General features: G+C 38.8%; 1 protein-coding gene across 1 annotated transcript in view; it reads right to left on the reverse strand.

The window, feature by feature from the left end:
* Positions 1-338: 338 nt before the first annotated feature.
* Positions 339-15,649, reverse strand: part of Copb1 (COPI coat complex subunit beta 1) — a 39,493-nt gene continuing 24,182 nt past the window's right edge. Inside the window, exons 15-22 of the mRNA XM_051192720.1 lie at positions 9,647-9,874; positions 9,292-9,471; positions 7,303-7,447; positions 5,989-6,108; positions 3,068-3,213; positions 2,455-2,544; positions 1,377-1,532; positions 339-716 (exon numbers count right to left, since the gene is read on the reverse strand). Coding sequence (XP_051048677.1) covers positions 657-716; positions 1,377-1,532; positions 2,455-2,544; positions 3,068-3,213; positions 5,989-6,108; positions 7,303-7,447; positions 9,292-9,471; positions 9,647-9,874 — 1,125 coding nt within the window. The 3' untranslated portion in view covers positions 339-656. The remainder of the gene's footprint in view (positions 717-1,376; positions 1,533-2,454; positions 2,545-3,067; positions 3,214-5,988; positions 6,109-7,302; positions 7,448-9,291; positions 9,472-9,646; positions 9,875-15,649) is intronic.

Below are 15,649 nucleotides of genomic sequence, written 5' to 3' on the forward strand. Positions count from 1 at the left end.
ATCTAACTTTCATTATAATTCAGGATCATCAAGAACAGTATGTTGATATCACTCAGAGTTTATAATAGCTCCTTAAAGCCAAATGATGGACCTTTTCTCAAGTCATTTGTATACTTTTTCGCTGAAGCAAAGTTTGAGAAGACTTTGGGAATTTTAGAGATGTTGCTCTCATAGGAAACGAGGAATTAACACTATAGTATACCAGGACCTGTTTCATTTTAGATCACTGCCTTTGTAAATTCTCTTCACAAAGAAGCATATAGTAACAATTTAGAAAGTAATTTAAATTCATAATGGAAATTTAGACTTAAGTTTAAAAAATTCCACTGATACAAATCTAAAATTAAGTAATTTATTTATAAAATAACAAAAATTTATGAATAGATCTGTTTATTGTATTGTGAAAATGGTCTTGGTACATATGAGAAACATTATATACTTTGAGGACAGCATTCAGAACTATTAAGACAAAAGACAAACTCTAATGTTTAGCTCATTCTTGATTTAGGGGAAAGGCTATAAATTACTGGCTGGAATGCATTCAGTATGAACTCAGATTCTACATAACATAAAGCATGAAGAGTACAAAAGATGCTGGAGTCCAATAAGCCCACACCTAAATTTTAACCATAAATCTCCAAGCTTTTTATTCATTCTTATAGACTAGTCTTCTTTTGAGACAGGTTGATTTTATCTCCAAGGCTCAAGGCCATTCCCTGTAAAGAAGAATAAAGATGTTTATATTTTGTGATGTTGGGGATTAACCCAGAGCCTATACATACATACTACAAGAGCACTCCCCAGACTGAGTTACATCCCCAGACTCAACAAAGATGTAATTATTGAAACTGCCCAAATAGTAGGTGACACCAGTTTAACTAAGGCTCCATTCATTTGATGATATCACACCCCACAACAATAACACAGACTCCAAACACTTCTAGTGGGTTGATTTTAGTGATGGTGATGAGTACTACATTTATGCTGTACCTGTAAAAACTCCAAAGAATCTGTTCCACAAACATCACACAGGAATCAGTGTTTTAGGCAGTATATTAGACTAAGCCATTTTAAATGATCTGAAGTTCAGAAAATACCATGCGCCCGCGCGCGCACACACACACACCTCAAGCACAAAACATGATTTTGACAGAAAGACATTATACTACTGAAATAAGAAAGACAAGAATTCTCCTTCCCTTTGTTTAGTTCAGAAATGTTCTGAAAAAAGGGTGTTATTCCTCCCTGGGAAACAGAAAGGGGATGGGCTGGGGTTTGGTAGTGGTGATAGGGGAGGACAGGTGAGGGAATAGGGACTGACATGTAAAATTGTTTCAAATTGAAATAAAAAAGGGGAAGGGGAAGGGTGTTATTACCTGACTTTTTGCACGAATCCTTATATGGCCAGTAACAGCAGCATCTGGTCCCTGGTGAACTGGCTTCTCAATGCTTACGTTTGCAAGTGCATCTTCTCCAAATATAGAACGAGCATACAGGTTGGCTGCCATAAAGCCACAGTAGCCAGAAAGGGCCTGGAGAGAAATGTGTGATAAATTCATTATGTTGCTAGAAAATTACACCCAGGCAAACTCAAATACATAAGCAAACTATTATTTAAAAATCTTACTTATGTGTTATATGTATGAACTTACCAAGACTCAAGACAAATACATGTGTAGAAAGTGAGAATTCCCTGTGCATATTATATTCAGTAAACCTGACTTTGAAGAGAATACTTAGTCAAATTTGTATTTATGTATTTACATATTCAGTGCTTATTTATTTATTTGCCTCTTGCACCAGATTTTTAACTTCAATAAAGAAAGACTTCTTTTGCTGGACTGTCATTGTTGAAAAAATTAATACTACATAAATTAAAATCTACTTGTTTGGCAGTAAACATGTTCTTTCTCTCCTTGTGTGTTATGTTGGATGTGAAGCAAACATTCTATCACTGAGCTACATGCCCCAGCTGACATTCACTAAGTAAGATGAATATATAGCATTAATAGAAATTTTCTAAAGAAAGAAAGATCCTTAAAGATTCAACTTCATTTTGTCTTTGTTCTAGTCTTTTTTCATGTAGACACAGCAGAAAGTCATTGACTTACAATTAGCCCACAAGGGAGGGGCATTTGCTAATCCACTATCACAAACTGTTTTGGAATAAAGTCTCTATCTGAAAAAGATAGAAAACAAAAAAACAAAACAAAACAAAAAATCCAACTTATCTGACTGCTCTGGTAAGTCCCACCACCATAAGCAGGTAGGATGACACGGTTCAGAAAGAGGTAAGCAGATCCAAACATCTGTGGGTAACTTCTCTGAGATATTCCAGAGTGACCCTGTTTTATCCATTCTGAATCATTACAAAAACACACCGGAGGAAACAGGAAAAGGCTGGCAATCTACTAACTACTCTTTCAGACTTTAGAATTTTCTAGTAAACTTTACCTTCTCTGGAGTCAGGCACTTCATATTGGTTGACTTTAAGATATGTTGTAAATAATCATTTAAATCGATCATATTGGTGTTAACTGTCACCTGCAGAGGAGAAAAACTCAATAAATCTTACAATGAAAGTTGTGGATAATTGGCAATTCATCCTAGAACTGTCTTCCCATTATTTAGGGAAAGAGGAGGCAATAAACAGTGACACCTACAAAATCACACAGATACTTCACTGGACATCAGGAAACACAGAGCTCAGCCAAAAATCAAGGAACAAAGTATCCCAGCAGGCCACAGACTTCACACAAGACAACACTAGAGACAATGGTAGATTATTATCCAAACACTGTCTCAAATTAGTCCCAGTGACAAGCTAGGCCTGGTGATGAACACCTGTAGTATATGTGCTTTGGAGACAGGGACTGAGGGCTAGGCACTGGAGACTTGCCTGGACTATAGAGCAAGATACTGTCCCAAGATTCTAAAAAGACTGCCATTCTATTTAATTCACAACAGCACGATTTCTAGTTAGGGCAATTCACAGGAACAGATAATAATGAGCTCCTCATCACTAGTCAAAAGGAAGACAGGTAAAAGAAATCTTTAAAAGACTAACTTTATTTTCCCATTCAAATTCGGCCCACATCTGACGGAACTCGGCATCAGTGCAAGTTGCAGGCTGGATATAGTCCATTATGTCAATATGGATATCACTGAGGACCACACAATTTCTGTCACTTGCTGCTCCAGAGACATCATAAACTGTAAAACACACACAGAAAGATCCCAATCAAAGGGTAGATGTTAGTTAGAAATTACAATTATGATATTAGCAAATATTTATATATACTAGTGTTTAAGTGGTTTATAAATATTACCAATTGAACAGTGCCATCAACCCTACCTTACTATTTTCCATCTTGCAGATAGGAAAGCAGAACAGTCAAATAAGTTGCCTCAGGTTACACCACTGATAAGCAATAGCACTTAAGACTCAGGCTTTAGGCTCAGGTACACTTTTGTTGTTTAGCAAACAGTGCAGTTTGCTAAGTATTTATATGCAGCTATAGTGGGACAGGTACTATACCAGATACAAAAGTAGTTCAGTATTTTCATAGTTCAGACCTAACTATAAAGTCCAAAGTTTTTTTTCTACTATTTGGGTATATGTTCCTGAAACTTAGTAATACAAGATTACATGTCTTGTAAGGTGGGATGGGGGTAGAAGGGGATTGCAGGGAACTGGGGCTAGTATGTAAAATGAAAAAAAAAAAACTTTAAATAAAAAAATTTGTTTTGCCAAAATAAAAAAGAACATTTCATAGTTTGTAACCCCAAAAAACTATGTTCAACAAAACAGAATGTTTGCCAAGTAATTCAATGGTTAGTAAAATGCTTGTGTGCTGTATGAGTTTTCATACAACATTCAGTGAAAAGTAAAACCCAATTCTAGTTACCTAAGAATCATACCATGATGAGTAAAATATGAAATTATAGTTTATTAGCAGATATAATCAATGGGTCATGTATTCTTTGCATGCATATTATTAAATATTATAGAAATTTTCCAATAATAAATTTCCTAATAAATAGAATCGTATAATAAACTTAATTTGTTCTTTCCATACATATACTATAAATCTAAAATAAAGTGTGTTGGTTTTTTAAAAAAAAAATTATCTGTCCCTATGACTATCTCCTCCATAGAAAGACATAATCTGGGCTGGCTGTGATGGTGCATGTCTATAATCTCAGCGGCTGGAGCTGAGGCAGAAGTATCACTTTACTTGAGGCCAGTCTGGGCTACCCAGAGAGACCTTGTTTCAAAAAAACAAAACAAAATAAATTAAAAAAGTTATAATCTGATTGGAGTCTACTTTTCTTCTAGCTTTTTACTTTCAGAGAAAACTGAGGGTTACCAAGAATATCTTCCTGTAGTTTATAGCCCATCTCTAAAAACATACTCTTAAGGTTACCTCACCTTCTTCCCTTTATTTTCTTTAATATTTACCTTCTTGCCACCTATGATCTTCATTTGTGTTCAGGACTTCACCATAATTATCTCTTCCAATCTTACATCTTTATTTTTTTCCCTTCTGTCAACCTTGTTACCTGCAGTCTATAAATATACCCAAGGGTTTTTTCCTTTTTACGTCTTTGCTGGGTGTGGTTGCACACATGTGCCCGTATAGCACTCTTCATCTCTTGCTCAGTCTTCAACCCACACACTGTCCAAGATATGCCACAGTCAATTCTAAACGCCTAACTTTCAGGCTTCATGTTTCTTCAGATACTTGTTGAAGATTTACTTTTCTACACAAAGTTTTACCAACTGAACTATATCCCTGTCTTCCTTATTATCTATACTTTGAATCTTTTTTCAAATTCTAGACTCATGTCTTTCTTCCATGATGTATATTTAGATATTTTAATACTCAATTTGCTTAAGATCAACCTCCCATGTTTCACATCAGCTCCTCTTTTCTCCATCAACCACCTAATCCAGGTATCTAAAGGCTACTTCAACCATTTCCTTTATATTCAATAATTATCTCTTTAACATCTATCAAAGTCAGCCCTTCTTTAAACTGTAACCACTACTCTGTCAGTTTAAGCCTCTCCCCTCTCATTTGATTTCTGCAGTAGTCTACACAGGCAATCTGCTATTGTGTATACTGCTGAAACAGAAATATTTAATCATATATCTTATTTGTAATCATCCAGTGTCTTCCTCTTTCAAGGATAAATGCTTAGTATTTCACAGGCAAGCAGGATACAATCTTCACTGAGTTGTTTTTGTTTTGTTTTTGTTTTTTTGAGACAGAGTTTCTCTGTGTAACAGTCCTGGTTGTCCTGGAACTATCTTTGTAGACCAAGCTAGCCTCGAACTCACTGAGATCCACCTGTGTCTCCCAAATGCTGGAATTAAAGGCATGTGCTACCAACACTCCAGATGACATTCTTATTTTTTCCTACCACCATTTTTAAACCCACACTAACTACCAGGCACATCAATTTACTTGTATTTGTTCTGCCTGCACTCTTAATCATCTGCAGAATACTGATCATTTAAAACCCAACTCAACATGAGCTGTGAAGCTTTCCTTTTTCCTTCAGTCTCTTACTTACACTTTTGAGAACTGACCAAATCCCTTCATGAACTCACACACTGCTTCTCATACAGGCTTCTTTCATAGCATTTACCATTCTATAATCCCTTAATAACCTTCCTTTTCACAGCTTCTCATACTATACTACTTTCCAAATGACCCCAAAGTATGTAGTGTTATCAACTAACCCTAGTCACATTATGTCATTATTTTTGTCTCCTCATTTCGCCTAGTGGTTTCTTGAGGACTATGAGTCTATCTGGCTCTCTCTGGTATACCTAGGGTATAATACAAAAACTTCATTACCACAGAGAGTACCAAATAAATGGATTCAGGTTCTGCCCTCAAGCCATGTCCATACCTGAATACTACCAAAGGTTTTACTAAAAACCACTCAGCTATCACATGCTATGAAACAGAACCATACCTATATTGCCAAAAATTATTCCATTTTCTGTTGATGCTACCTTGACATTAGCTTTAATATTTGCAAAATCATGAGGAGCAAGAGTCAAAGGAGATGGTTTTTCTACAAGTTTCAGATCCCCTAGGAGAAAAGAAAGGGTTGGATAAAGTTAAAAACACATATATAAATCATAAAGCAGTATTAGAATATATGCAAGTTAATAGTTTCTACAAAAATAAGAAGTGTATGATTTAAATATTATGAGGAAAAATAAGGAAATAACCCAATATCCTAGACGATTACATTAATATACACAACCTCTATCAAGGGGTCATAAATATAATTCTATATTCTACACAGAAACACTCTATATTCATGAGTGGGAGGAGTACTTTGAGTATATCATTTTATTACCATGAATGAATATGAGCTTCTCAGAAAGCTTAACCTATATACACTATAGCCTTAACACACACACACACACACACACACACACACACACACACACACACACACCATAGCTTTATCCTATATACACCATTATAAAAGAGTAAAACACCCTGCAAAAACCTGTACACTCTGAGTCATGGCTCAATGAAGATAAGGCAAAGCATAACTTCTCTGATATCCTAATGTCCCCGAACTCTTGCATAAGCCCCGTGGAATCTGGAGGCACCTCACTTTTATATACATATTTTATATTTTCAAAACTACTTGTAGAAGTGGTTACAGAGAATCTTAATTCATATGCCTTTACCAAGAAGGAAAAAAAAAAAAAAAACATAAGCTGATAATGCTAATAACGATATACTGCTTTGGCCACATGTGACAGTAACAGAAAACACTTAAATCTTCTTTCAAGGCAACTTAAAATTTAACTAAACGAACTACTTGGTAAATGTGTTTTATTAATTTGAGATAGGGGGTTGTGTAGTCCTGGCTGTTTTGGAACTTGTTATGCAGCTGAGAATAACCTTGAACTTCTGAAATTCCTGACTCTACCCAAGCGATTAGAGTACAACCATGCTCTGTTAATGTGGTGCTGGAGATGGAGCCCAAAGCCTTATGCATGCTAGGTAAGCACTCCAAAGCCACACAGCTACCAGATCAAACTTGGAGCTGAACCCACTTCTCAAACCAAGAGCATAAGCCAGTCAGTATGATAAAGGTTCAGAAAACTATTTAAGGAGACAGGATTTTAAACCTTAAATTAAGCCTTGACTGAATAATTTTACAAAGCATTTGAAAGGATCTCACACGAAAGGTTCTGACTCTTTCTTAGTAATTTATCAAGACCTATTATATAAAAACCTTTCCTTGGATACATGTCCTCACCTAGAGTAGCTAACTCTAATGTGCAGTTCTGCAAAGTATCACTGGTTTGGTTTACAACAAGAACATCCAGGACAATATCATACTGATTGACATGAACATAAGCTTCTGCATATACAGGATCCGAGAAACCTGTCAATTGAGTGACCTGTCAAAGCAAAGAGAGACATAATCACATGAATGAAACAATTTAGCCTGATGATTTCAAATCCCAGGATCCACATGGCAGGAGAAAACCAAATCCTGTTTAGCTGTACTCTGACCTCAGACGCTCGCTGTGTCATGGCCCAGTGGATTAAGGTACTTTGCTGCCAAGCTGGACAATCTGAGCTCCACCCCTGGAGTACACTCCCCAACCCAAACAAATACATAAATGTTACAACAAACTGTAAAAGAAAATTCTGTTTATATACTATAAACATACTGAATAATAAAGACATTAATTTATACTCAGTGAAAAATGCCAGTCAAAAAGAACAAAAATGCAGTGATTCCACTTTTATGAGCAGTAGAACTAGTCAAAATGAGAAAGAGAAAGTGGTCTAGTAGTTGCCAGAAGCATCAGGAAATGGGAATGGGGAGTTACTGTTAAAATTCACAAGATAGTAAAGTTCTGGAGATGGTTTTACAATTTTATAGACATAAATCACACTACTGAACCACACACTTAAAATGTCTGAAACAAGTAAATTCAGCCTCGGGTTCCTGATTCGACCCTCAGCAGTGGAAAGAAGCAAAACAAGACCAGGTTAAACATTATATTTATGTACTGAAATTTTAACCACAATTAAAAGAAAAATCTAAGCCAGACACGGTGGCACATGCCTTTAATCCCAGCAATATGGAAGCAGGGGCAGGCTGATCTCTCTGAGTTCAAGGCCAGCTTGGTCTATAGAGCAAGTTCCAGGACAGCTAGGGCTACACAGAGAGACCCCCATCTTAAAACAAACAAACAAAACAAAAGAAAGAGAGAGAGAGAGAAAGAGAGAGAGAGAGGAAGCTAAAATATGTGTAAGTATAACATAGTGTAAAATATGTGTAAGTGTAACAAGTTCTAATTTATTGTTTTTTGAAGCAAGGACTTGTTATAGAGTTCAGGCTGGCCTCAAACTTGTGGTCTTACTATCTCAACTTCCCAAATGCCAAATTCTTAGTTTTGAGAAAAAGCTTTAGCAGTTCCAATTCTGCTACTGACTTTTATTTGTAATGGCCAAATCAACTTGAGACTGGTCACTCATCCGACAGGCGAGAGATAACTAGCTGTCTTTTTGCTGGGTGGCCCAGACTCCCCTGACTTTGTAATCTTTCTGTAAGTGCTAAGATTATAGATGTGTATCACCATGCCTGATTCAAATGAAGTCTCACAGGCCTCAAAATCACAAAGACTTGATAAAAATGGATGCTAGGACAGGAGGTACAGTTCAGTGGAACAGTGTTTGCCTGACATCATTAAGATCCTAGACATACAGACACACATAAGCTCCCAGTCTATATAACTAATTATTTAATTAAAACAATGACAACAACAACAAAAAAAATCACACATGCATAGTAGGACCAGGAACTTCCTGATTACTATAAATATATATTTTAAAGATTTATTTATTTATTATGTATTCAGTGTTCTGCCTGCATGTCAAAAGAGGACGGCAGATCTCATGGTTGTGAGCCACTATGTGGTTGCTGGGAATTGAACTCAGGACCTCTGGAAGAGCAGCAAGTGCTCTTAGCCTCTGAGCTATCTCTCCAGCCCCACGACTACTATATTTTTAAATAGCCAATTTAAATAAATTTTCAACTGAGTATGGTGGCACAAGCCCTTGTTCTCAGCACCTGGGAGAGAGCTCAGCAGATCTCTCTGAGTTTGAGGCAAGCTTGGTCTACAGAGTTAGTTCAGGTCAACAAGGGCTACACAGTGAAATCCCATCTAAAATGAACAAAAAAAAAAAAAAAAAAAAAAAAAAAAAAAAGTTATATGTCTGATACTGTTACCTTGTTAAGTTTGGACGATAAGGGATCTGCTGCCTCTTTCCTCTGTGTATTACCCATTGCTGCCAACAAACTCAGCTGAAACTGATCTTCCTTGCAGTTCATTTCATTCTTAGCAGTTAGTTGCATGAAGGAAATGGGGTCATCAGGTTGTACTGTTACATTCCTCTTTTCAGATTCTTTCTGTGTTGAAAAAACAATGCACATGTCTTTTTATATGGAATGAACAACAGCTTTTCATAAATTTTTCACAGGGACAGAAAGATTTATATATAGAGACTAAAAAAGCAATAAAATTAAAAAAAAAAAAAAGAAAATCCAACTTAAAAAGCACTTTACGGACTTATATATACTTTACCTTTTGGGATAGTTTCTCTTCTTCGAGTTTGGCAGATAACATTTGGGAAAGAGACTGCCTGCATTCCTTATTAAAAATGTCATTCATTAAAGGTGAGCATTCAGATAAGACCTTGAGGCACAGGGAAATTCGGTCTACATCATCATCAGTAATTGGCTTCTTAGGAAGAGAGGATTTTCCCAAATGAAGGATAGTTGCCATGAGCAACATAGCCTCAGCAACAAAAGACTATAAAAATAGACAAAGTGGTTATTGCTATGATTCTCCAACTGCAGTAAAGTCACTCAAATATAACTGACAATTCAAGAATTCATTGTGTAAGAACTTCAAATTGTGTAATTTTATTTCTCTAGTTATTCCCATATCCTTCTGTTTTGTTCTGTTAGCTTTCTAAGGCTTCACTGACTCCTGGTTGAAAAATAGTAAGGACCTTTTAATAACAGTTGTTTCTTTAAACAAACCAAAAAAGCTAAACAACAACATCCTTCAGCAACTGTTGACTTTTCAACCATACTTGCTTTCTTTATATTCATGTTCACGTGGGTGCATGTATGTGGAAGCAGAGGTCAACTTCAGGTACTGTTTCTTAGGAGCTGTCATCTTGCTAAAAAGAAGACCAGGCCACACTCTGGGACTTGAGACTCAATGATTAGGCTAGGCTTGTTGGCCAACAAGCCCCACGGATACATCTGTCTCTGCTTGTATGCAGATCACAAGTATATCAATACACTCAACTTTCTATATGGGTGCTGGGGACAGGATTCAGGTTCTCAAGATTGTGTGATAAAAACTTTACTGACTAAGCTAATTGCCAGACTTCCATATTTGCTTTCTTATTAACTCATATATGTACAATTTGGCTGGTCATATAAAAATAAGATTTTCTTCTTCATAAATATACTAGCAACCATTTACTAAGAATGAGGACAATTTCCTATAAAAACAAAGTATTTATTTCTTACTTGAGAAACTGAATAATCCCCAAACATATGTACTATACTCTGAATTCATATAAATCTTCCTAAATCACCTCAAAATGTTATTTTACTTTTAAGCCCAGGATCAGCTTCACATGTCATCAGCTATTATCCTCTTCAGTCTTTTTTACATTAGCCCAGTTTCCTGTTTGTTCTTTTTTATTTTTTATTTTTATTTTTTTTTGAATCTTTGTGAATTTCATATCATGCATACCAATCCCACTCATCTCCCTGTCACAATGAAAGCTGTGGTTACCCTTTTGCCCAAACAGGTTTACTTGCAAAGAGTCACTGGTGTGGTTCCAAGCCTCTGCTACATTATAAATATAGGATCTGCACTGGGACTCCTCTCCAATATCCTGTTGTCGTGTGTGTCATGGAGATCTTGCAGCTTTGGTTCTGCAGGGCTTGCATCTTCATTAGCTCCAGCAGTTCTTAGATGGGGTGGGCCAACTCAAAGCCCTGGATCTAGACCTGCCTGGTGGCTGAGTTGGTCAGTCTGCTTGTTTTCCTATGAATGCACCACCAGGGCTAGCCCTCCTGCTTTGCTCAGATGAGGGGAGGGGCCAGCTCTCCTACACTGCACAGGTGAGGTGCAGAGTTAGTTCTTTTACACTCACAATCTCTGGGCTGGTTCACAAGAGGCCAATCCACTGTGGATGCAGGTTGGGAGTAGGGGGGACTTCTCTGATGTCTCTCACACCTGGCCAGTACCATGTGGCTGTGGGTAGGGGTAACTTCGGTGCCTGTCTCACCCAGCCATGTGTCTACAGTGCTGGGCCTCTCCAGTGTCCCTTACCACCTTACTCAGTACCAGGACACCATGGCCCTCAGTGTCTTATAGCTCCCCTGATGTCGCACAGCTTCAGACATAGCACAGGTCTCAACGTGGGCCCCAAGCATGGCCCTCAGTGTCTCATTGCTTCCTCTGTGTCTCACAGCTTCTGGTGTAGCACTGGTGTCCCTGGCACAGCCCTCTGTGTCTGGTGGCTTCCTGTGTCTCACAGCTTCTGGTGTAGCACTGGTGTCCCTGGCACAGCCCTCTGTGTCTGGTGGCTTCCTGTGTCTCACAGCTTCTGGGTAGCACCTGTGTCCCTGGCACAGCTTTCCATGTCTGGTTGCTTCCTCTGTCTCTCTTCAGGCAATCCAGGCAGGGGCCCTGAGCATGGCCCTCCATGTCTTGTTGCTCCTCTGTGATGGGATCTCCCTTCCAGACCTGGGATTAGGCACAAACCACACCCAAACACCTATTTGCACAGAGATCCTTTATTAAGCAGGGAAGAAAAGTTAAATTGGAAATGACCTTGCAGGTGTAACTTAAGAGAAAGGGGAAATTTGCATTAGAATGGGCTAGAATATAATGTTTGAGGAAAGAGAGGACAAGGGAGGGGGGAAGGAACATGGAAAACGAGAGGGCAGAGCTAACGCCATCATAGGTTCCTAATAACCCAATTAAAAACTAAGCTCCAGTTCCTGTTTCCTGAAGTTAGACAAGCAGTTTCTGAGGAAGCCATGAACAAAGGACAATCAATCAACAACACCCCTGGCAGCAGGGATTAAGGGAACTGCACATACTGAGCCTACATCAGCCTCCTACAGTATCTCAAGGCAATGACCAAATAAGGACAGGCCCTGGGACCTTTCCAAACATGCCCAAAGATGGGAAATTATAGCTTTAGCCAGCCCCTGCTAGCTTTAGTCATAGCCATTCAGAAATGTACTAACATAATTGCCACTTGCTTAAGCCAATCGTAGATAGAATGACCTAACTACCTTTGGAATTCCTTTAGCCTGTGAGCTTCTTTTGGAGTCCCTATTTTGCCTTTGTATCAGATGTGTGGCCCCAGCATGCTGGAATTTTTTGCTCTAGAGAATTAAATGCTCTTGCTAATTACATACATGAACGCTGGTCTTTTGTGGGACTTCTCATGAACGCTAACAGAAGAGGGATGGAGATATTTGTTGTCTGCCTCTGGATAGAGAGGAGATAGACATGGCATATAGGCAAATGGTGGCTTTAGAAATGTAAAGGAGGAACCCCACATCAGGATAAGGTATTTAATTTTAATTGGGCATGTTAGTGAGGTAAAACAATGGGGGCTTTCGATTACTGGACTTTGGTAGTCAGCTCCAGGAGGCAGAAGAGGCCAAACAAGGGAATAGATCTTGGTGGCTAGATTTAGGAATGTAATCAGTTTTTAGCAAAGCAGAGAGAATGGGAGAAAAGAGCAAGGCCTGTCTGAGCCACATACTCATTTCTGCCCGTTGCAGCACCAGGCACCCCAAAGGAGCCCCTGGCATGGCCCTCGGTGTCTCATCTCTTCCAGCGCTGCACCCGGACCCCAATGGTGTGTCGGTGGTTATCGGTGTCGTCGATGTCAGTGACGTCGATTCCTCGGTGCAGCACCAGACCCCAATGGGGCCTGCTGGGAAGCAGTCCTCTGTGGTTGTCAGTGTCGTCGATGTCAGTGACGTCGATTCCTAGGCGCAGCACCAGACCCCAATGGGGCCCGCTGGGAAGCAGTCCTCTGTGGTTGTCAGTGTCGTCGATGTCAGTGACGTCGATTCCTCGGCGCAGCACCAGACCCCAATGGGGCCCGCTGGGACGCAGCCCTCCGTGGTTGTCAGTGTCGTCGATGTCAGTGAAGTCGATTCCTCGGCGCAGCACCAGACCCCAATGGGGCCCGCTGGGACGCAGCCCTCCGTGGTTGTCAGTGTTGTCGATTCCTCGGCGCAGCACCGGGACCCCAATAGGGCCCGCTGGGACGCAGCCCTCCGTGGTTGTCAGTGATGTCGATTCCTAGGCGCAGCACCAGACCCCAATGGGGCCCGCCGGGGTGCAGCCCTTTGGTGTCTCAGCTATTATGGAACATCTCCAGGACCCCAATGGGTTCTGGGCACCGCCCCTATGTACATGCATAGTGCACATAAAGACAAACAGGCCATATACTTAAAATGTAAACAAACACACACTGGCCTGGGGAAGCACATGCAGAGAAGTAGGTATAAGTCTCCAAAGTTGTATCCTAGCTTCAGAAGGAGAAGGAAGAGAGGTAGGAGTGTTAAGCCAGTGTCTGAAAAAACTTTGGCCAGAAATTTCCTAAATTTACAAGAACTATAAACATGAAGAAAAAGTACAATAAGCCAAGAACAAATCAAACTGCTAAGACCCATAGTAAAAATAATATAAAGCTGGGTGGTGGTGGTGAACACCTTTATTCTCAGCAGAGGTAGGCAGATCTCTGAGTTCAAAGCCAGTCTGGTCTACAAAGTGAGTTCCACAACAGCCTGGGCTGTTACACAGAGAAACCCTGTTTTGGGAAAATAACAGAAGAATATGAAACCAGCCATGCACAGGCAGAGGAGTGACAGAAGATTTCTCACTAGGAAGGTAGAAGACAATGAGAGCTACATCTTTACAGTGCTAGAAGAAAACACTGCTGAGAACAAAGACATCTGAGGGAGATAGGGCAATTGATAGAATACTTGTGACATTAAGTGTGAGGACCTGAGTTCAGACCTACACTATAATGATTGTGAATGCACATTCTTTAGGCGTAAGATCTATACAAAGACACTCCTATCGACACAGAAGGAATGAAGCAAAAGGGAAATGGCACAAATGGGGGCATGCTAATGAGACAGGGAAAAATCAAGTGTCCTTTATATAAAGCACACCTGAGTATACTAACTAATGTTACAAGACATGTGGCTCCTTAGACTGATATCACAAACATTCTATCATTCAGAAGGGATGCAACAACTCATGTGGAAATCAAATGGACTCAAGATAAAAATATTAAATATTATGAATATGACTTGGAAGTGTTTATAAAAACATGGGGAAGTATTATAATGTTGAGTGAAACTGCAGTTTGTAAAGTACAAAAATGATTTTTTCAATTGGTAAAAAAACTTAGCTATTTGCCAGTTCAAACTCTAGAGGGTTTCAATGATCCCATCTTTTAATTTTTTATCTTCACTACAGCATTAACAAAACTTGTAGTTAACTGTTGCAATTGTAACTGACTTCCACTCAAATGTATTTATTTTTAGTGAAGCGAAGTTTCAAAACCAGGGCATTATATATGCTAAGTAGGTCCTCTACCACCCCATGACATCCTCCTCTAACATTGCTTGTTTATCTTAAAAAATGAATTTAAAAATAAATATTGTATCAGGAAGAAACTTTTTTCCAAGTAAAGAAAAAAAGTTTTAGGTAAATAAATGGTACTTCCCCCCATATGTGTGTGTGTGTGTATATACAATCCTCCTGCCTTCTGAGTGCTTGCATTACAGGCATATACCACTAAACTTGGTTCTGAAAGAATTGTTTACCAACCAACTTGTTACTTAGGCAGAAAAGAAAATATTAGATGTAAGACTTTCCATTAAAAATAAAAATAAGGGCTGGAGAAATGGCTCAGAGTTTAAGAGCACTGGCTACTCTTCTAGAGGACCTAAATTCAATTCCTAGCCAACCATATGGTGGTTCACAGTCATCTACAATGAGATCTGGTAAACTCTCCTTGCAAGTAGGCATATATGCGGACAGACTGCTGAATACATAATATATAAGTAAATTTTTAAAGGAAGTCTTAAAAAATTAAAATAAAAAATAATTAACTTTTTGCTTTGAGACAAAGTTTCACGAAGCTTAGGCTGACCTCAAACTCCCTCTGTAGCTGAAAATGATCTGGAATTCTAGATTCACCTGCCTTTACCTCTCAGGTAACTGGGATTAAAGACAGATGCCACCAAGCTCAGCTCAAATAATTGACTTATTTATGACAAAATGTAAAGAGAATGTCACACACACACACAAAATGTAGTTTTATTTAGCCTTAAGGAAGGAATTCTGATATACATGAACCATGAAGATATTATGGCAAGTGAAAGGACAGGTCTCCTGTATGATTCTTTTAAACACAGTACCTAGAATAAGTAAAATTCTACAGACAGCTGAATTGGTCTTGCAGCTAAAAGTACTTGCTATGCAAGCTTGACAACTTGAGTGTGGATCTTC

Source organism: Phodopus roborovskii, unplaced genomic scaffold, assembly GCF_943737965.1.
Source record: "Phodopus roborovskii unplaced genomic scaffold, PHOROB, whole genome shotgun sequence".
NCBI lineage: Eukaryota > Metazoa > Chordata > Mammalia > Rodentia > Cricetidae > Phodopus > Phodopus roborovskii.